At 52.4% G+C, this 17,977-nt stretch overlaps 1 protein-coding gene across 18 annotated transcripts in view; it reads right to left on the bottom strand.

Annotated features, from left to right (window-relative positions):
- Window positions 1-913: 913 nt before the first annotated feature.
- Window positions 914-17,977, bottom strand: part of TSC1 (TSC complex subunit 1) — a 43,520-nt gene continuing 26,456 nt past the window's right edge. For all 18 annotated transcript variants that reach the window (XM_023536536.1, XM_011370015.2, XM_023536537.1 and 15 more), the window contains 15 exons: window positions 14,533-14,708; window positions 13,724-13,836; window positions 13,308-13,419; window positions 12,887-13,005; window positions 11,173-11,242; window positions 10,615-10,719; window positions 9,773-10,331; window positions 8,668-8,711; window positions 7,828-7,994; window positions 6,842-7,024; window positions 5,838-5,948; window positions 5,149-5,271; window positions 2,445-2,632; window positions 2,201-2,362; window positions 914-1,766 (listed from right to left, as the gene is read on the bottom strand). In XM_023536536.1, the coding sequence (XP_023392304.1) occupies window positions 1,247-1,766; window positions 2,201-2,362; window positions 2,445-2,632; window positions 5,149-5,271; window positions 5,838-5,948; window positions 6,842-7,024; window positions 7,828-7,994; window positions 8,668-8,711; window positions 9,773-10,331; window positions 10,615-10,719; window positions 11,173-11,242; window positions 12,887-13,005; window positions 13,308-13,419; window positions 13,724-13,836; window positions 14,533-14,708 (2,752 nt within the window). In that variant the 3' untranslated portion in view covers window positions 914-1,246. The remainder of the gene's footprint in view (window positions 1,767-2,200; window positions 2,363-2,444; window positions 2,633-5,148; window positions 5,272-5,837; window positions 5,949-6,841; window positions 7,025-7,827; window positions 7,995-8,667; window positions 8,712-9,772; window positions 10,332-10,614; window positions 10,720-11,172; window positions 11,243-12,886; window positions 13,006-13,307; window positions 13,420-13,723; window positions 13,837-14,532; window positions 14,709-17,977) is intronic.

Genomic DNA, 17,977 nt, shown 5'->3' with positions numbered 1-17,977 from the left:
GAGCATCTGTTGACTTCAGATTCTCTGCCACCACCAGTGTTCTGACCACTGTCACCTCTCCTGAGCCCGTGTGGCCAGCCAGGTCCACGGCAGCGGCCTCTGTCGACACTCCCCAGGCCTCTGCTTTAAAACACTGTGCCATCACTAACGTGTGGGAGGGCAGCGGCGTCAGCTCCCTGGGGAGTCGGCCCCTGAAAATTAGAATTGGTGCGAAAAGCTGTTACCTTTTTGGTGGCCTAGAACCTGCTACAGTGAGGCAGCTCTCACGGCCTGAGAAACAACGGTCATAGGAACTTCGAAGAAAGTTCCTTTTTGGACGTTCAGAGCCTTTCTGCTGCAGTGTCGCAAAGAAGCTGACGTAAACAGAGGCGCGTGGGGACACAAAGGGAGGCAAACAGACGGAGAAGCTGAACCGGAGGGCGCAGCTCTCGGCCACAGTGCTTCCCGGGGAACTGGCTGCTCGCGTCGCCACCCTTCCGTCCTGCAGGGAGTGGGGTCACCACCCGCACACCGGCCTGTGCTTGGGACAGTACCGGCCTTCGAGCCAACACCAAATAAATAAGAGGTAGTGGGGGAGGCGGGCAGAGCATTCCCACGGGGCGGTCACGCAGTGCTGGCTCTGGGCTTCTCCAGCAACAGACGTTTGTTCACACAGAACTTTCTAAGAAGCTCATCAGAACCGCCAAAAGAACCACCGTGTTTCTAAACCTGCTACTTTAGACGCCGAACTTCAGAACCAAGAGCAGCGACAAAGTCCCACGTGAAAGCCTTCGTGTGAAGGTCATCGGCCGTGCAGCTCCCCGCTCCCAGGGCTGGAGGGCGGCAGACTTACCTGCGGCGCCGCCGACCACCCCGGCTAACGGGGAGCCCACCTGGTTTTCTAAGCTTCGGGAGAGAGTGGGGTGATAGACTCAGATTAAATTTGGCCTCATATTGCACTGGTTCAAAGGGCGCAACCATTTGGGAGGGGAAGGAAGAGAATAAAGCTACTAAGGAATGCAAACGGGCCCTCCGATTAGCACACACCGCTAGGTCAAGGGGCTGGGTCGAGGGGAAGGTTAAGAGGCATTTCAAGGCCAGATCCAAAATCCGTTCTGCATTCAGTCAATGTCAAGACGACCTCCATCCCGTCTCCACCGCGTGAGCTGGCCGCGCAGACCCCGGAAGGGGGCGGCTCACGAATGCGCACCCGCCCCTCCCATCCTCTGCCAGCGCCCCGCAGGCTGGCGCTGCCTGGCCGTCGTCCTTAGCTGTGCTCGTGATGGGTCTCGTTGTAGTCCATGATACGGAGCTGTCCAACACTGTCCGGGTTTGGGGGGGACGGGCACGGGCCATCCACGCTCAGTGGGCTCTTGTCTTCCACGCCCGAGTCTTTGCCCAGTTCTGTCTTTGGGGTCTCCGAAAGGCTACTGATGGTCACGCCGTCCTCGTCACACTGGCTCTCGCTCTTATTACGAAATAACTCTCGGGCCTTCATGCCCAGGAAGCTCTTGGAACTAGGAAGCGAGCCCACGGTCGCAGGGATGCTGGTGGACGGCTCGCCCGGGGCGGCTTCGCGCCGGCTGCCAAACGGGCCCGCCCTCGGGGTCGGGGGCTTCTCTGGGGTCGAGAGCTCACTGCTGCTACCGCTGCCTCCACCGCCTCTGCCGCCACCACCGCCCCGGGTGCTGCCCAGCCTGGGGGGCTTGGTCTCGCCGTTGTGGCCAGAGGCCTCCTCGCCGCGCCCCGTTACAGAATCCGCACAGCCGTCATCACAACAGTCGAGCCTGTAAGAGACCCGGGGGGTGGGGGGGGCAGCTGGAGAGCACGGCACCGCGAGCGGGAGGCGTGGGGCTGCCGGACGCCCGCTCACACTGACACCGAACCTGCCGGCCCGCCGCATCTCGTAACGGAGGACTCCGGCGCCAGGACACACCGGGAGAAACGAAGTTGCAACTAGGGACGTGAGGTGGCACCCTGAAGCGCGGGCGCTTCCTGTGACCACAGCCAGTGACGTGGGGCCAAGGACAAGGAGCATGCGAGGATGGCTGGGCCCCCCGAGGGGAAGGGCTGGGTGGGGTCTCCGCCACACGGGCGGCGGCCTGCAGCGGCCCCGCCTGACCGGGCCGTGACTGCTGTCCCCCTCGCGGCGCGGTCCTTACCCCGTCAGGGGCGGCTCAACGACAAGGCCACTGACGCCAACTCGGCGCTGTGTCCCTACCTTTCTTCTGCCACTTCGGCCGCTTCCGTTTTCTCTTCTTCAAGCTTTTTCAGGAGCCCATCTTTCTCCAACCTGCCATACAAATCTAAGATCTCCAATTCGAACACCTGGGTGATCCTTTTCTGAGCCTCGTACCTGCTCTCTGCAGCCTGCAGCTGCCCTCTGAAAGACACGGACCGCCCGGAATGTGGGAATTCCACTTCTTAAAGGACCGCACTGCGCCACCTTCCCCGGCGGACGTTACCTCGCCTGGAGCCTGACGTCCTCTAAATACTTCTTCTGCTCCAACAGAAGATGGTCTTTCTTGGCCAGGTGAGATTCCAGTTCCAGAATCCGCTTCTGGGAGGTGTCAAGCCTCTGGTTCTGCTGCAGAACATGGCTTCTGTTTTTTTCTAGTTCTTTCCGATATGCAGCTTTCATCATTTCCACTTCCTAAAAAAGAGACTGCAGTTAATCATTTTAGAAAAGCAGCATGCCATGTTCGTTTTGAAAAATCCAGGTAATAAGCACCGAGAAAGTACGTGTGTATACTGCTTGTGGACGTAGAAACTAGGCCAACTTTCTGGAAAGTAATAAGCTGGCAATATCAGCCTTAGTGACCCTTCCTGAAGTCTACCCCTAAGAGAATCGTCTGAAACACGCACAGACACTTTGGCCCAATAATCCTCACAGCATGTTCGGTAGAGCAAAACCCAGCAGCACCGTTAGGCCTAATCTCCGAGAAACACTTGTGTAAACTGAAGTATGTCTTTCACTGGCAAATTTTTAAAGCTGATATGTATCAGTAAAAAGATAAAAAAGCAGACTATAAAACCACGTGACTGAAGGATCAACTACGTAAACAGATACATTCACAAAACACCAGTGAAAACGCGCCCGCGTTCCGAACGTCAGGGCGCTGGCGTCGCGGCTCCCTTCCTCCCGATGCCAGCCGAGGTGAAGCGACAGAAGGCAGTGCAGTGAGCAGGGCTGCTCGGCAAAGCGACAGCTGCAGATCAGGTGACCTGACATGGCGGGGCACAGGCCAGACACACGGCCTGGGATCAAAGCAGCTTAAAGCCCAGAGCAAGTGCACTGGGCTCAGAAAAGCACTGAGCCGGAGACTGTCGTAACGAGCATTATGGTGAAATCTTTATAGGAAATATACTGCACATTTGTGTTTTTAAAGGAGGTAACGAGCCATGAGGAGCAAGGAGATGAGCTTCCATACAGGTGCCCCTGCCTCGAGGGTGACTTGTGAATGCAGGCCTCCTCGGCGGAGACTGCGACAGACCTAAACTCAGGACTGGGCACCAGACAAGGGGGCCGTTCCAGCCGCACCCAGTGGCTCCAGACGTCCCCACTGGGTAGGGCGACAAATCGGACCTCTGTCATGAATGATAACAGTTGTTTACGGAGAACCAACCAGAGCACTGAGCCTAGACCGGCCACCGCTTTCCTGAACCTCACAACCACCGCACGGGGGCGGCCCCAGCACCTACCAGCCAGCCCCCACCTGACTATGAAGTGCCCACTCCTCCTCCCCCACCTCACTGCACAAGAGGAAGCCCGGCCCCCGGTCCAGGGCAAACCCTGACAGATGCAAGGCGGTGACTGGCTACCGATGGGCACACGACACCACCCCAGCCAATGACAAGTGGGGGGGTGATCCAGTGGAAGGTCCCCGGGAAAGCTGTCCTTGCTGAGAGACGCGCTCCTCTTCTGTGGGACATCGTGGCGTCTACCGTGACAGCGGCAGCTGAGGTGCACACCTTGCAGTGATGAACACAGCTGGCCTGAAGACGAGCTGCCGGCACGGGCCGGGCGGTGCAGGGAGCGGTGAGAACCAGGCTCCCGACGCCGTCCCTGAACTGCTGACCGGACCAGCCCGGAACTCGCCGGCCCTGGGACTTCTTCTCAAGCGAAATAAATGAAATTACTTGATAAGCCAGATCAGTTTGGTTCTTTGTTGCTGCTCACAGTTGAAGGCACCAGTTACAAGCTTTATAAACTGTGAAACAGCCCAAAGAGGCCAGCGCTTGCTCGGCCCGACGTGAACAAGTGTGCGACCAGGGCACAGCCCCGCAGAAGCCCGCCCGGCTCCGCCCCTCTCAGGAGACACCGCGGATGCACGCGAGCAAGCTCTCTCCGAGTTCTCTCGTCTCCTTCTTTCTCCAAAGCTGCTCTACCTCCCAAGTGAGTGATAGTCGTTTCTAGGGTAAGTTCCACATTTAACATCCTTCTAAACGAAGTCTGAATCTGAGAGCTGAGAAATGAGGAGTAACTCCACTGTAAAAATTACGTCTCTCTAGTTTTAAGACTACTGTCTCCATTTAGCCAAAAAAGATGCTTTACAAAACACAAGCACACGAAATCTTAAAAAGAAGGCCCGCGTGCGACGGAGACGTTAGTGGCAGGAAACATCTGAGCACTTGCTATTAAAATTCTCTTCCTGACTCTTTCACCACCATTACCGAGGCTATGTATAAAGTAACACAAACTTCTGCCTCGACACGGCTGGGGAGGCACTGAAGGGACACCCTCCTGACGCTGGCCTATTGCCAGGACAGACCCACCATCTGCTGAAATTAAGTTCAACATTCAAGGGAAGAGAAACACGCATGCCAGCGCGAACGCACGGTCCTGAGATGCATCGGCCAGGGCTGGCTCCCCACCGCTCCCTTCCAAGAGGGGCCTGGGGAAGCGAAGGGAAGCACTCTGTCACCTACCCTGCTCCAAGTACCACTTGCTGCTTTCATGGATACCCAGCGCAATTTCAAAGCTAGGGAAGCAGCTCACGTGGCGGCTGAGAAGCGCCTGGACGGCTAGGCCGGGGAGGTGGGAGCGACGCCAGGACCTCTGCGCCACGTCTCAGGAAATGACGCCTAACGTCACTCTGCACGACGTGCACCGTGCAAAGATGTCCTGGGTCCCAGGAGCGCCCCAGCGGGGCCCGGCGCCCAGCGTACCTGCGTGGTGTCTGCATGCTTGTTCTGCAGCTGCTCCAGGTAGAGCTCGTTGACCTCCCCAAGGACCAACAGCTGCCTGTTCAGGAACTCCATCTGCTGCTGGACCGACTCGCTGTTGGAGAGCTGGCCAAAGCACACAGACAAGCGGGGTGAAGGTCTGACCGCAGACAGTGCACAGTCGCCTGGGACAGGGACCTCCTGGGGGCACGCCACCCCAGTGCTGCCTCAATGGTGGCCCCCCAAGGCCCCCGGAGAAGATGGTGTGTGCAGAACCACCACAGCGGGGTCTTCAGTTCTAGGGGGGATGAAGCCCTGGGGAAAGTCACCCGTGCTGGGGTGAGTGATGGCCGGAGCGGATCCCAAAGGGAGACAAACCACGGCTCAAAAACCTGGGCAGAACGAGGAGGGAAGACCCCCCCGAGTCGCACGCAGCCTGGGGCACAGGCCGGCAGTTCCCTGCCATGGAGACCACCCTGTGCATGCAAGATGCTTAGCAGTACCCCAGCCCCTGCCCACCCGGTCGGTAGCACCAAAAACATTTCTAGACACTGCTGAAAGTCCCCTGGGGTGGCGGACTCACTCCTTGTTGGGAACCCTGACAAAGATGCACAAGTAACGCATCTGTCCCGTCCGAGGGAAGCGTCGGCGTGTGGTGTGAGGACAGTCGGCTCGCCACCCGTCTCGCCTACCTTCTGAGAAACCTGGCTGAGCAGCAGCTCCGTGTGGCACACCTTGCTGCTGGCCTTCTTCAGTTCCAGGCGCAGCTCTGCAACCATGTTCCTGCAGTCCTGCAGCTTCGTCTGCCCGAGAGACGGCCAGGGGTCAGGGAGCACTGCCAGGCGCCGGGCCACAGCCCACGGGCCCCCGGGAACCAACAGCGCCTAGTTCCCCCACAGCTCTTGGGCCATCAGGATTTAACCTCTTAGTTTTAAAAAGTTAAGTAGTGGTTGATTTCCGAGTTCTTGATTTGTTTAACAGAAGAAAAGAAGGCCTTAGGTGCGCACCTCCCCGGTTGTGGCAGAAAAGCCCAGAGCCTGCAGCCTACTCTCAGGGTGCTGCGGGATAGGGTGCTGCGGGGCAGGGTGCTATGGGAGAGGGTGCTGCGGGGCAGGGTGCTGCAGGAGAGGGTGCTGCGGGGCAGGGTGCTGCGCGACAGGTTGCTGCGGGGCAGGGTGCTGCGGGACACTTTATTTTTGAGGGAAACACGGCGACATCTGTTGGTCGTTGTGTGCACTACTGACTTCGGTTTGGCCGAGATGTGCTCCCTGCCTGTGGATGACGTCGCAGCTTTGCAAAGCTGCCTCTGCGGTGGAGGCAGTGACCAGAACCACCATGGGAAAACCCGTGAGAAACAGGAAGGAGGGTGCCAGCACCCCATCATTCCAGGGTGAGACTGCGTGTGCCAGGTGGGTGTGCATGCAGCACTGGTAACCAACGTGGTCGTTCAAAACAGGAATTTAAAGAATCGTTTGATTTATGTGTATTACTTCAAACACCTCCTAAGCTGTCAGGACATAAATAGCGCCATGGACAAATGACTGAAACGCTGAGGGAGCTATGAACGGGCAGAGCTGGCGAACCTCTGCCACGATGTCCGCTGGCTGCGGTTTCGGAGGGAAAAGCCGGTCCCCCGAGTTCAGATGAACGAGGGGCCGCGCGCGCCCTCGGCTGCCTGCGGCGTGGCGGGCCGTACCTGTAACTCCTGGCTCTGGTTGTAGAATTCCTCCCGGTCGTGCTGCAGCTGTCTGACCTGGCTGTGGAGCTGGGTGACCACCGTGTCTCGCTGCTCCTGGAGCTGGCTGTACCTGGCTTGTTCTCTCTGCAGACTAACCTTGCACATCTGGATGTCTTTCTCTTGTAACTTCAGCTGGTCTTTCTAGCAGAGACCAAATACGCCAGCATTTCAGCTGCCTCCAGCATGGGCACTGACACGTTTCACACGTGCTACACGTTTCATCCGAAGTCACACGCTACCCTGGGGCTGTAATACAAGCCCAGAACCTGGAGGCTCGCTACTGCCTAACTTGGCTTTCGCCCAGGGGTTACCAGATTCACACAGGCAATGGATCGTAGGTTGCTTAGAGAACTTTCCTCAGAGATCGACTTGCTCCCAATACCTTCCACAGCCCTAACCCCCAGCACTGGAATGGGATCTCCGGGACAAAACAGTGTGACAGTCAGGAAAATGACGGACATTTAGTGACCGTGTACCCTGCGCCAGGCGCCGAGCGAATGCTCACGACACGAATTCTTCTAAGCAGCACCGTCACAAACAGGTGCCACGATTACTCTTCCCCTTCTACAGGCCGGGTGATGGGCCTGAGGAAGCTAAATCACTTGCTAAGCGGCAGAGGCAGAGCCAACGTCCAGGTCTCACTGCCTTCGTAGTTGGGCCGAGAGCTCGGGGGCCTGAAACAGCTTCAGGAGAGCTGGTCTCACATTCAGAGACACGAAATGGTCTCTTCTTCCGGTTATCAGCACAGCCGGTTACAGACAAATGCAAAAACTCAGTGGTCCCCACAGTTTCCAAGAGCCGCAAGGGAGCTCAGAGCTGGGGGCTCACAGCCCAGCCTGAGCCACCCCGAGCCGCCCCAGCAAGCAGAGCGGAGTGTGGGACTCTGCGCTCGACCGCTGGCACACTGGACACACCGGCATGCTGACCCCACGCCGCGCACTCACCATGGCGGCGTTGTGCTCCTCCAGGGCGGCTGCCCGGATGGCCCTGCGCAGGAGCCGCCGGTTCCGGACGGCGTGCTGCTGCCTCTTGAACCGCTCATACAGCAGCTGGTTGTGCAGTAAGAGCAGCTGGTTCCGCAGGGTGCGGATCTCATCTGAGGGAGGAGAGCCTGGTTTCAAAGCAGAGGGAGGTGGCAGAGGCGCCTTTTACATATCGTCCCCTCGAGCCCCACCCAGGGTTCGCCAGCTTAAGAAACACAGGTCCCTACGAACCAAGTCACCGCTCGCCTGGCAAATGAGCACCTGGTTCCCGGCAAGGGGCACTCATTAAAAGGGGGGCACGCACCCGCTGCCCGCAAAGGACCACCAACGGGCGCCGGGTGACAGGAACGGGCACTCATCAGGAGGGGTCGCTCACTCCCCGCCCCGCAAAGGACCGCCAAGGGACACCGTGCGACAGGACTCTGAGCTCACTTCTTCCTTGCGAACCCCAAACCACGTGCACATATTTTTGAGACTCCTTTCAACCTTCGCTGCTACGTCCCTGCCGAGCCCTCTCCTGGGACCATGTGTGTCACCTGGGGCTTTTCTAGGGGGGCCTGGCCTCACGTGAGGGCTGCGCTGTCTGTAATTCTACCGTGCAGTGCACGGTCCTCGCCACTTTTCAAATATAGGAAATGCTAAGTGTGCAACACCTGAGCTACTCTTTGGCCAAGCAGGTGATGGCTGGGGCGGCAGCAAAAGGGAGATGGGTTCCTACAGGGCACCTCCCTCCGGGACGAAAAGGCAACAAGCAAGCAGGATCCGCGTGGGCTGGATTTGGAGCTAAAGTAACAACTTTACCTCCAAAGTGTGTCCAGTCGACAGACTTGCTGGGTAAAGACAACCTGGGAAGAAAGGTTTTGAATAACAAAGTTACCGATCTTGCCCAGAAAAAAACCGATCTGGACTTTTCATCTCGGCAGGTTAGATCACTTCCTTGTGATCAAAAGCACAGGGAAACGTTTCAAACTCAAAGTCCCCATGGAGTGAGAGGGGGAGTCTCACAGCCCATACAGGGGGCAGGTGCCCCGCTAAGGGTGACCAAGTCTCTGGAGTGGAGAGGCCCTAACGCAGAGCCGGCTCGGCCCTCCAAGGCCACAGACGACCACACACCGAGAGTAGCCCGTTTCATCTCAACGACGCAGCAGCCCTCCACGGAGACGCTCCCACCATCGAGTTTAAGGGGAAACCAGGGCGCCCACCTGGGGCTGTACGATACCAAACTTCATTTAAAAATAGACCTGAAATATGATGAGCTCTGTCAAATTCCGCCTTAGATTATCATTATACGGAAGAAAAAATAAAACAAACTTTCCCTAAGAACCTGTTTAGAAATGGCAGAGAATTCGAACTTCCCTAATCCCTTCCTTGGATATCCTTTGAAAAGGGTAATAAGAGTTGAAAACAGTGTCTCAGATAGATTTCCGTCTAAGAAACCACGTGCGCCATCCTGGGATGGGGGGGCAGGCCGCCCTGAACTTGCACTGAAATGCTGACTTTGTCTTCCCCCTAATTCCTACGTTACCGAAACAGAAATACCTGTAGCTAGATATACTATAACGAGTATTTCCATATCTGACGTACACCTCACCCTCAAATTATGAGAGCAGATGTGAAAAAGCATCTGAACTTCCTCGTAGTACAGTGGCACCAACGGCCTAGATATAAAGACTCGTTTTAAAATGGGCCATTACTCTGGGAATTCCCCCCGATTTAACGCGCGTGTATAGAGAACACACACAGTGACGTGTGAAACGGCAACGCAGACCGCGGGGCCGTCTGGCCAAGCGAAGGGATCAGGGGAAGCGGCCGCCTCTGGGGAGAGCACGAAGAGCCGGTCCGCCCTCCCGCGCTCTGTCGCAGGAACACCGGACGTTGGAGGAACGGGAACCAGCCAGCGCCTTACTTGTTCAGCTCCTTGCTGTGCGCGTCTGCTCCCTGCTGGACCAGCCTGTCCAGCACTTCCACTGGGGAGGGGGACAGTGTGTAGTCTTCCTCTGCGTTTCCTTTTGCCTTCTTTAACAGTTCCTTCGTCTTCTTGCTGACAAAATGATGGGCAGTCTTTGGCAATGCCACCTCGAAAAGATGATCGTACGGGGGAGGCTGCCCACTTCCAAACCCCGCGCCCCTCGGAGGTGGAAGTTTACAAGGGCTGGGAGTGAGGATGCTCGTCTCCAGAGAAGCCTGGCGCTCCCTGCCCGCCGCAGGGCTTCCCTCGGCGCCGCCGCGGGGCCGGTCGATGGGGGTAAAGGCTTGCTTTGGTGTGTCGGGCCCGAGCTTGTCCAGGGAGCAGTTTGAAAGCTCAGCGTTCGCACTGGCGCCCTGAGCACCGGAGGCGGCCGAATGGGTCTTCCTGGGACAGCCCGGGAGGCTCTCTCGGTAGAAGGGAGAGTCGAAGCCGCCTCGAGGGACCAGGGGCTCAGCATCGGCCGGCGTGATCTCGGAAAGTTCTTTAGATATTGCGGCTGAGGGGTGAAAGGGAGACAAGAGACACCTCAGTAAACAGGCCATTGGGGGACAGCCGGGCAGTCTGGGGCTGCGTGCTGCCGCGTGCCACCCTGAGGGACAGAAACAAAGGGGCGCCCGTTTACCTGGACAGGACCCAGAATAAAACTCCCATCTTCTTCCCCCAAGAGAAGAAAAACCAAGCCAGCCCGGGGTGCTGACACTAAATCCCGAATTTAAAGCACAACAAGGGTTTCGTCACTTCGCAGCAACCTCGTGTGAGCCCAGGACCCCATGTGTTACCTTCTTCTTTATCTTTCTCAATACTATCTTCTTCAGAGGCCAGGTCACCTAAAAACGCCGGAAGATCACTTAAGGTGACAGAATTCTTGCTGCCAGGCAGTTCCTCTAAAGAGAAACAAAGACAACTCAAGTCAAAGAAACACACTGGTCACCCCCGTAACTGTGAAACCCTTCCACTGTGACGGAATGTGTCCGTGACGCTTCCTCCTGCTGAATACAGAAGGCCGTATATGGTTCTCTTGGGGCTACTACAGAAAACTAAGACATTATAAATAACCTAACTGAAGGCGCCAAAACATAATCGCACTGAAAATAATATTCTCCGTTCTCAACGTCACAGAGAACAGGTAAAATCGCAGTCTGACGGCTGAAAATGCAGGTAGTTCACACTGCAACAGCTTAAAAGCTTTTGTTGCTATTAGGCTGGCATTTAGAATCAAGCGCATGTTTTCACCATTACTGGACATCAGTGTCTTGCAGTACGCCAGAATTTCCCTATTTCCACATATGACCCAACGAGGGGAGACGGGCGAGTCCACTGTCACCCCGAGATTTTACCTAGCCCGCGGTCGTTCAGAAGATGGTGCTGTCTATGCAGACAGGGCCTCGCAGGGTCTCCTCTTTCCTCCTGAAAAGACAGCGTTTATGTCACAAGGCGAAAATTGTGCTCACATCCTCGTCGGACGTAAGAGAAACGTATGAAATGTCTAAACGTTCGGCATGCTATAAAGGAGTTTAAAGGTTAGCCCAGCGGTTCTGAAACTGGTCTCAGGATGTCTTCACATTCTTAAACATTACCAAGATCCCAAGAGCTTTTCTTTCTGTGGACAGAGATCTATCGACAGTTACTGTATTAAAACTTAAAATGTAAAAATACTCATTCGTTCACTTAAAGATAACAAACCCATTACACGTAAACATAAATAACAAATATTTTCATGGAAAATGTCTAGATTTCCCAAAACAAAAATAAATTAGGGAGAAGAATGGGGCTGTTTTATGTTTCTGCAATCTCTTTAATACCTGGCCTAATGGAAGAAAGTTGGATTCTCCTATCTGCCTCTGTGTTCAATCCGCTGCTATGCTATTTTGGCTAAAGTCCATGAAGAAAGCCCTGCGCCCCACGGACAAGGACTCGTAAGAAGTAAACGCGTGTAAACGGACTTCCGAGTAGCTGCGGGTGACCACCTCCGGTATCACGCCCACACTTGACGAAGGGGTCATTTCTTAAAGGCTAGTTACAATGTGGAGTCTGAAGCCATGACGATGAACTTCTTGTGCTCTGAAAACCCACTGGGCTGCCTTGTCCTCCGACTGCACCTTTCACCTACACATGACTCTACAGTGTCGTGCACTGGGCACTTAGGAAACACTGGCTCATCGGGTCATGCAGACGTGTTGAAACGCTTCACTATGCAGGACCAAAACTCGCAGTTATTAACTAAGCTTTCCAAGGCTTTTCATACTCATCATAGAAGTCTTGGGGAAGCTATCAAGCTCATGGTGGCAGACACCAGTTTTTTTAAATTCTAATTTTACCTGAAAGCTGAATTTATCACTGGCAACAAATACTGTCAGTTGTTCTGACCATGAGCTGACGGGCTCAGTTCGTCTGTTAAGAAACTGCCCGCCATGTACTCAGGGGTGAGTAACCAGTTTGTCACCGGTGCTGCATGAGAAGCTGCAGCAGCTCAGCCCTCAACTCAGATAATCGCACAAGCGCTTGCGATGACCATTTCACTTTGATAGGCAATGAAGTGCTTTACGTATATTTCCTTATCACAGTATTACACATCCACGTTCTCAAGGGCCAAGATTTAATAAAATTAATAATTTTCACTGCTGTCTCTAGGACGTTCTTGTTAGGTTTATTCATTTGCTTTTTTTTCCTTCTTCATTTAAACTGAAAGAACGCACCAAGGAAGAAAGGCTGCAATGCCGACCAGCACAGCTGGGTGCCCGCCCTGATGCGTGCTGTGGGGCCGGCCACTTACCTAGCACTGTTTCTATCCCATGAGCACAAATGCCAATGCTGTCAAAGGGCAAATGACAGCTCAGCGTTACTGTGAAAGTAGTTCTGACCTAGTGGATTCCCTTCGAGGGCTTCGGGATCACGCTTTGAGAGCTACTGGTTAGTCTGTTTTCAGTTGTTCTGAGTCAAACCCATCGCATTTGAGGTCAAACTTCTATCCGGCATAATAGGCTTCGCAAAGTGAGTCTGCAAGAGGGTCATTGTGCTTGTGCAGACGGACAGCAGACAAGCCCAGCATACCTTCCTGGGGGCGGTGGCTGTGGCCTGCGGGAGTGAAGCGTGCACGAAGTCGTCCGAATGACAGAGTGGGGCTGGAGGAGGAGAGGTTGCCGGGGTTCCCAGAGGGGTTCCTTTTCCGCCTGCTCGAACAAAGACAGAACATGCACGACTGCTGAGCCTCACTATCAGAAAGATAGTTATTTTCAGCCCAACTATTACTATGAAGAAGGCTGCTAAAGCTAACTTTCTGGGGATCTTGAGCAGTCTTTTTTTCCTAGGCTCACTTTACATGTTCTGAAAGCTCCAGAGGTTTGCATTAAGTGTCAAAAACAGGTTTCCTACTGCGAGTGGCCCCCCAAACTCAGTTAGATCTAAGAGACAATTCCCAGTCGTAAAAAGCGAGCCCAAACCAACAACCAAACCCAAACTAACGCAGACGCACCAGTTGTGCCAAAGAATCTGCTGCAAGGGTGGGGCGACTCAGGCGGGACGTTCCCAGGAGAAGTTGGGGGCGTGGTCACACCGCAGACCGCAGATGGGCTCCAGAGAGTAGCCTGGGAAGTCAGTGAGGCATGTCAGTGAGGCGGCGTGGACACTGAATCAGCCCAAGGCTTACATGCGTGACCAATGGCCGTTTTAAACTGGAAAAAGGCGTCTCATTAAAGCTGCGTTTTCTAAGTCTAGACTCCAAGAGAAAACCGAGTGGCTACGGGAACTTTCTCTAACATCGCCTATCCTTAAAAATAACCTTTTGAAACAAGCAGTGTCAGATTTTCCCAAACCACATGCTAACTCCTGACCCAAACGGTCAGCTTCACCAACAAGCAGAGAGGAAAGCGGGCACGTCTGACACCATACTTGTGGCGGCTCGGCTAACGGCCGTGTCGACGAGGAGCTCTGAGCCGGAGGTAGCTGCCCGGGCGTACTGGACGTCGGCCGGGAAGTGGAGCGAGGGGTGGAAGCAGCACTCCCTAAGGCGAGAGAGAAAGAGCACGCGGGGTGAGCGTGGGCGTCTGGTCACCCTGACAAGTCGGCAGGGCCTCTAGACCGTTCGATAAGATTCCGTTCCCAATATTTAAAAAATCTGAGAGGACTCCTGACATCCTTGGGGACAAAGTAACATTTAAATGGGCCTTTAAATGCTCGTTGGAAATCAAGTGCAGTAAGGTCTGCTACCCAGTTAAGCGTCAGGAGAACTTGAAAAGGCACGGGCTGGATGACAGCCTCCGCGGGTGCTGCCTGCAGGTGAGCCCAGACTTCTACGTCAATCCAGTTCCAACTGTCCAGGCGCACTCAGGCCGTGTCGGTTCCATGATGCAGAGGGCCACACAAGAAGTGTCAGAAAGCAGAAAGTGTCCCTGTGGGTGGGGCCTAGAAGTCTCAGACCTGAACCTTTTTTTTTTTTTAAGCACTGAAGGCACATCCACGTGGGTTGCTGTTTGATCGGATACGAGATCAAGGACATGGGACTCAATGCAACTTGAAAGAAGAATTATTAACCAGGAGAAAATGGAGGCAAATTCGAATTTTAAATATTTGGGAAACGGCTCCCAGGAGCTGAACTAAGTCTTATTGTAGGAAAAGAAAATAAAGTCAATAAAAATAAACAATGCTTTCCAGAGACAAAGTGATAAAGCAGACAGAGAAGTACCAAAGTCAGTTTTTACCATAGTTATTCTGTGTGTCGACGTAAGGGCCTGCGGTGCCATCGGCTGCACGGTGAGGGAAGCGGGCTGAGTTTTGGTGAGACACAGAATAGCCATCTTCACATGAGGCTTCTGTGGGGTCCAGAGAGATTTTGGCACACTCTACTACAACATCATGTGTTTCCAATTTCCTCCACCTGTAAAAGGCAGCGAAAGCAAGAAATACGAGTTGTAATCTATTTAATCAAACAGTCAAATAGGTACAAGTGCTAACTCAACGCCAGCCACTCGCCCCTGATTAGCAAAGAACAAGGCAGAACCATACCAGCCCAAGTATTTCTCAGTATTACCAAATAAATTAGCCATTCAAGTCATAAACCTAAAAGCCCCCTATTCCAAATGGCTATATTGAGTTATCAGAAACTAATCTGAAACAAAAATTTCATCGACAAAAGAGTAGGCCTAGCTTTAAAACAGAACACAAACTGTGCAGAGCAGTCACCGGGGGAAAGTCTCCTTTGGAACAGAGGTAATCAAAGAACAGAGAGACTCAGAAACTGAGAGGGAGCTGAGGCCGATTTAAGGTCGCCTATCAGAGCCGTGGGGTTCTCATCCACCCCTGACCACAAACAGCGCAGAAAGTCTTCAACCTAGGATACTTAAAGAACTGTCCAAAGATTCCCGGTACGTGATCCACAGCCTTACTGCAAAGAATTTAGCCTATGGAAGCAGACACACACGAAATGTGCGACAGTGCTCAGCGCAGCGCAGCCTGGAACAGAAAGCAAAGATGTCACCCAGGGCCCAACCAAAGAGGTATACTCTACAGAAGGCAAATTACTACTCCACCATGAGAAAGCATGCTCTCAGCAGATGAGCGAGGGGTGGGGGCTGAAAACAAAGGGTGGGAAGGGACTTCCTGGGCAATGAAACGTTCTCCTACTGTGATTGCAACTTTTGCCAAACTTAACCAAAGTGATAAATTTTATTATATCTACATTATATCGTATTACAGTTGATTTTTAAAATCATGGTTTCAAAGACTAAATGATCTAAAATGCTCAGGATATGATCTTACGTGAGACAAAACTACTCAGAGATATGCCCACAAAGAGATGTAGACATGACTGCACTAAGAACTCAGATGGCAAGACCGGAAGTTATGGATGATGTTTCTTTTCTTCTTTGACTTCTTCGGTGTTTGCCAAACGTTCTACAATAATAAATAATAAAAACAACATTGACCTGCTCAAGTACAAACTTTCTTTCTTTTAGACAACGTAGTTTTGCTATACGTGTTTCTGAGTAAGTAATAATCCCGCAGAGAGTCTCATCCGTGTGTCCCAAAGTTTACCAAAAACAGCCCAGCAGCACTAAGGGCGCGCCATGGGTTCACCTTATCAAAGCATCCGATCCCACACAACTGTTCTAAAAAGCCCGTCATTTCGTCCCGGAGGCTGGGAATGAGGTGTGAAACACAGATGAGAGAGTCCGGGGTGCGGGGGGCACACAAGGCCGCGTCCCTAAGGAGGAGGCCCTTGAGTCTCCGTGCACGCAGGTCCCCACAGCTGCGACATTCATGTTACCGGTGGCTGTCTCCTCCTCACGCATTCTCAGCGTGACTGGAAAGTGATCGCAGGATGCACATGTACACGTAGGAAGATCGGTTTTGGACAAGAAAATGAGAATCACAATAAAGCAGGAATATATTTAAATGTTTTATTTTAATCAAAATAATATACGTACTTACAGTAGTTCCTTGATTCCTAAAGGGACTTTTCATATTTTAATGTGTCTGAAACTGGAAAGTACAGGCTAATCAGTTATGTGCTAGTTTATTTGGCATTTGTCTACTCAGATGTACATAGAGTGTAAATATATTCTATGTTCAATGGTATCTTAGCGTCAATGAAATGACGGTTTAAAAAGTCAACCTCGTTTTAAAAGGTACCTCCCGTGCCTCTCCCCTCAACCACTCTAGCTGCTGCTTCCAATTTTTTGAACTAAATTGTTACCCTATCTCCATGTTTCTCAAGAATATACTCTACGCTTTAGATCTCCTGACGTGTGAATTTTAGACATCGTCTATTAACTTCCTATTATGGAAGGTGAGGACTTAGGTCACTCCCATATATCCTTGTCCCTCCTCCCTAATGCTCTCAAAATAAATACGTCACTCTTTTGTTCTTTTTCAAAACCGATTTTCAACGATTAAATATCATGACTACATAAGTACTATTCGCAACTGAGCCAAAGTTATACTATGATAATATTTCCTTTTTTGCTTGATTTAGTTTGTCCTAGAGTTTGAATTTTTCTGCTTCTTTTCCTTGGTCTTCTGTGTATCTACTACTAATTCTTCTTAAACTTGTTCTAACAGCCCTGAAACAACGCCATATACAACTTTTCCATAATGAAATGCAGACAGCTCTCCAGGACTATTCACTCGCTCCCTAAAGAGCCTCCTGCAGAGGCCCCCTGTCTCTCCCACCGCTGTTCTCGGCACTGTCATACAGTGTCACCCCAAGACTTCCCTGGACCATGACCCTGAGTCTTGGACTCTGTCTTCCTAGACTTTACTCTCGTTTTGGTGAAACGCATGTTCCGGTGCTTAGCTGAGAAACGGCCCATGGGCGACAAACGAGTCCTTGCACGTCTAAAAATCTCTCAAACTTGAGAGATTTTTGGCTGGAGACAGAATTCTACGCTGAAAATCCTCAACTCTGAAGGTGTTTCAGAAGTTAACACCATTCTGGCTTCTGATGCTTGTTTTTCGTTTTTTTTCTCTGAAAGGTTAATCTCTGGTGTTCTGAGACTTCACAATACTGAGACTTGGCACCATTCTTTTTCAATGATTAAGCTGAACACTAAGTAATCCCCCTCAATCTGGACACTCATGGCCTTCGATTCTCGTTGTATTGAATTTTCTTGTATTATTCGTACTTGTATTGGAAATTTTCTTTTATCGTTTCTTTCACAATTTCTTCCTCCGCCAAAGTTTTCTGCTCTCTTTTTAAAACTCTGTTACTGGATGTTGGGCTTCCGGAACTGATTATCTTAAATTTTTCATCCTTCTTCCCATGTTATTTATTTCTGTCCTTTGACTCTGCTTTCTGAGGCATTCTCAGTTTTATCTTCCAATTCTTTTACTAAAATGTTATTAGAGTATCGCTTTTCATTTTCAAGAATTCCTTCTTTAGTCTCCTGGCTGTTCCCTCCTGAGGCATCCTGACCTTTGCGTACCTGCATAAGTGCCTCCTCCCTGTAGCTACCATAGACATTTTCTTCTGCTCTCCATATGATCATTGTTTCTGGTTCCTTTTTCTCCTCTTCACAGCGGCCTCTTGTCTTCTGTGTTAGAGCTTTCCTCAAAAGCCAGATGACCCCTCCCTGCCAAGGTGTGAGGCCCTGTAAACTGACCCAGGAGGCTTCCAAATCAACCACTCAAATCCCCTAAAAAAAACCC

Source organism: Pteropus vampyrus, unplaced genomic scaffold, assembly GCF_000151845.1.
Source record: "Pteropus vampyrus isolate Shadow unplaced genomic scaffold, Pvam_2.0 Scaffold158, whole genome shotgun sequence".
Lineage (NCBI taxonomy): Eukaryota > Metazoa > Chordata > Mammalia > Chiroptera > Pteropodidae > Pteropus > Pteropus vampyrus.
Note: the sequence above shows the minus strand (reverse complement) of the source record. Positions and strands in the feature narration are given on the sequence as shown.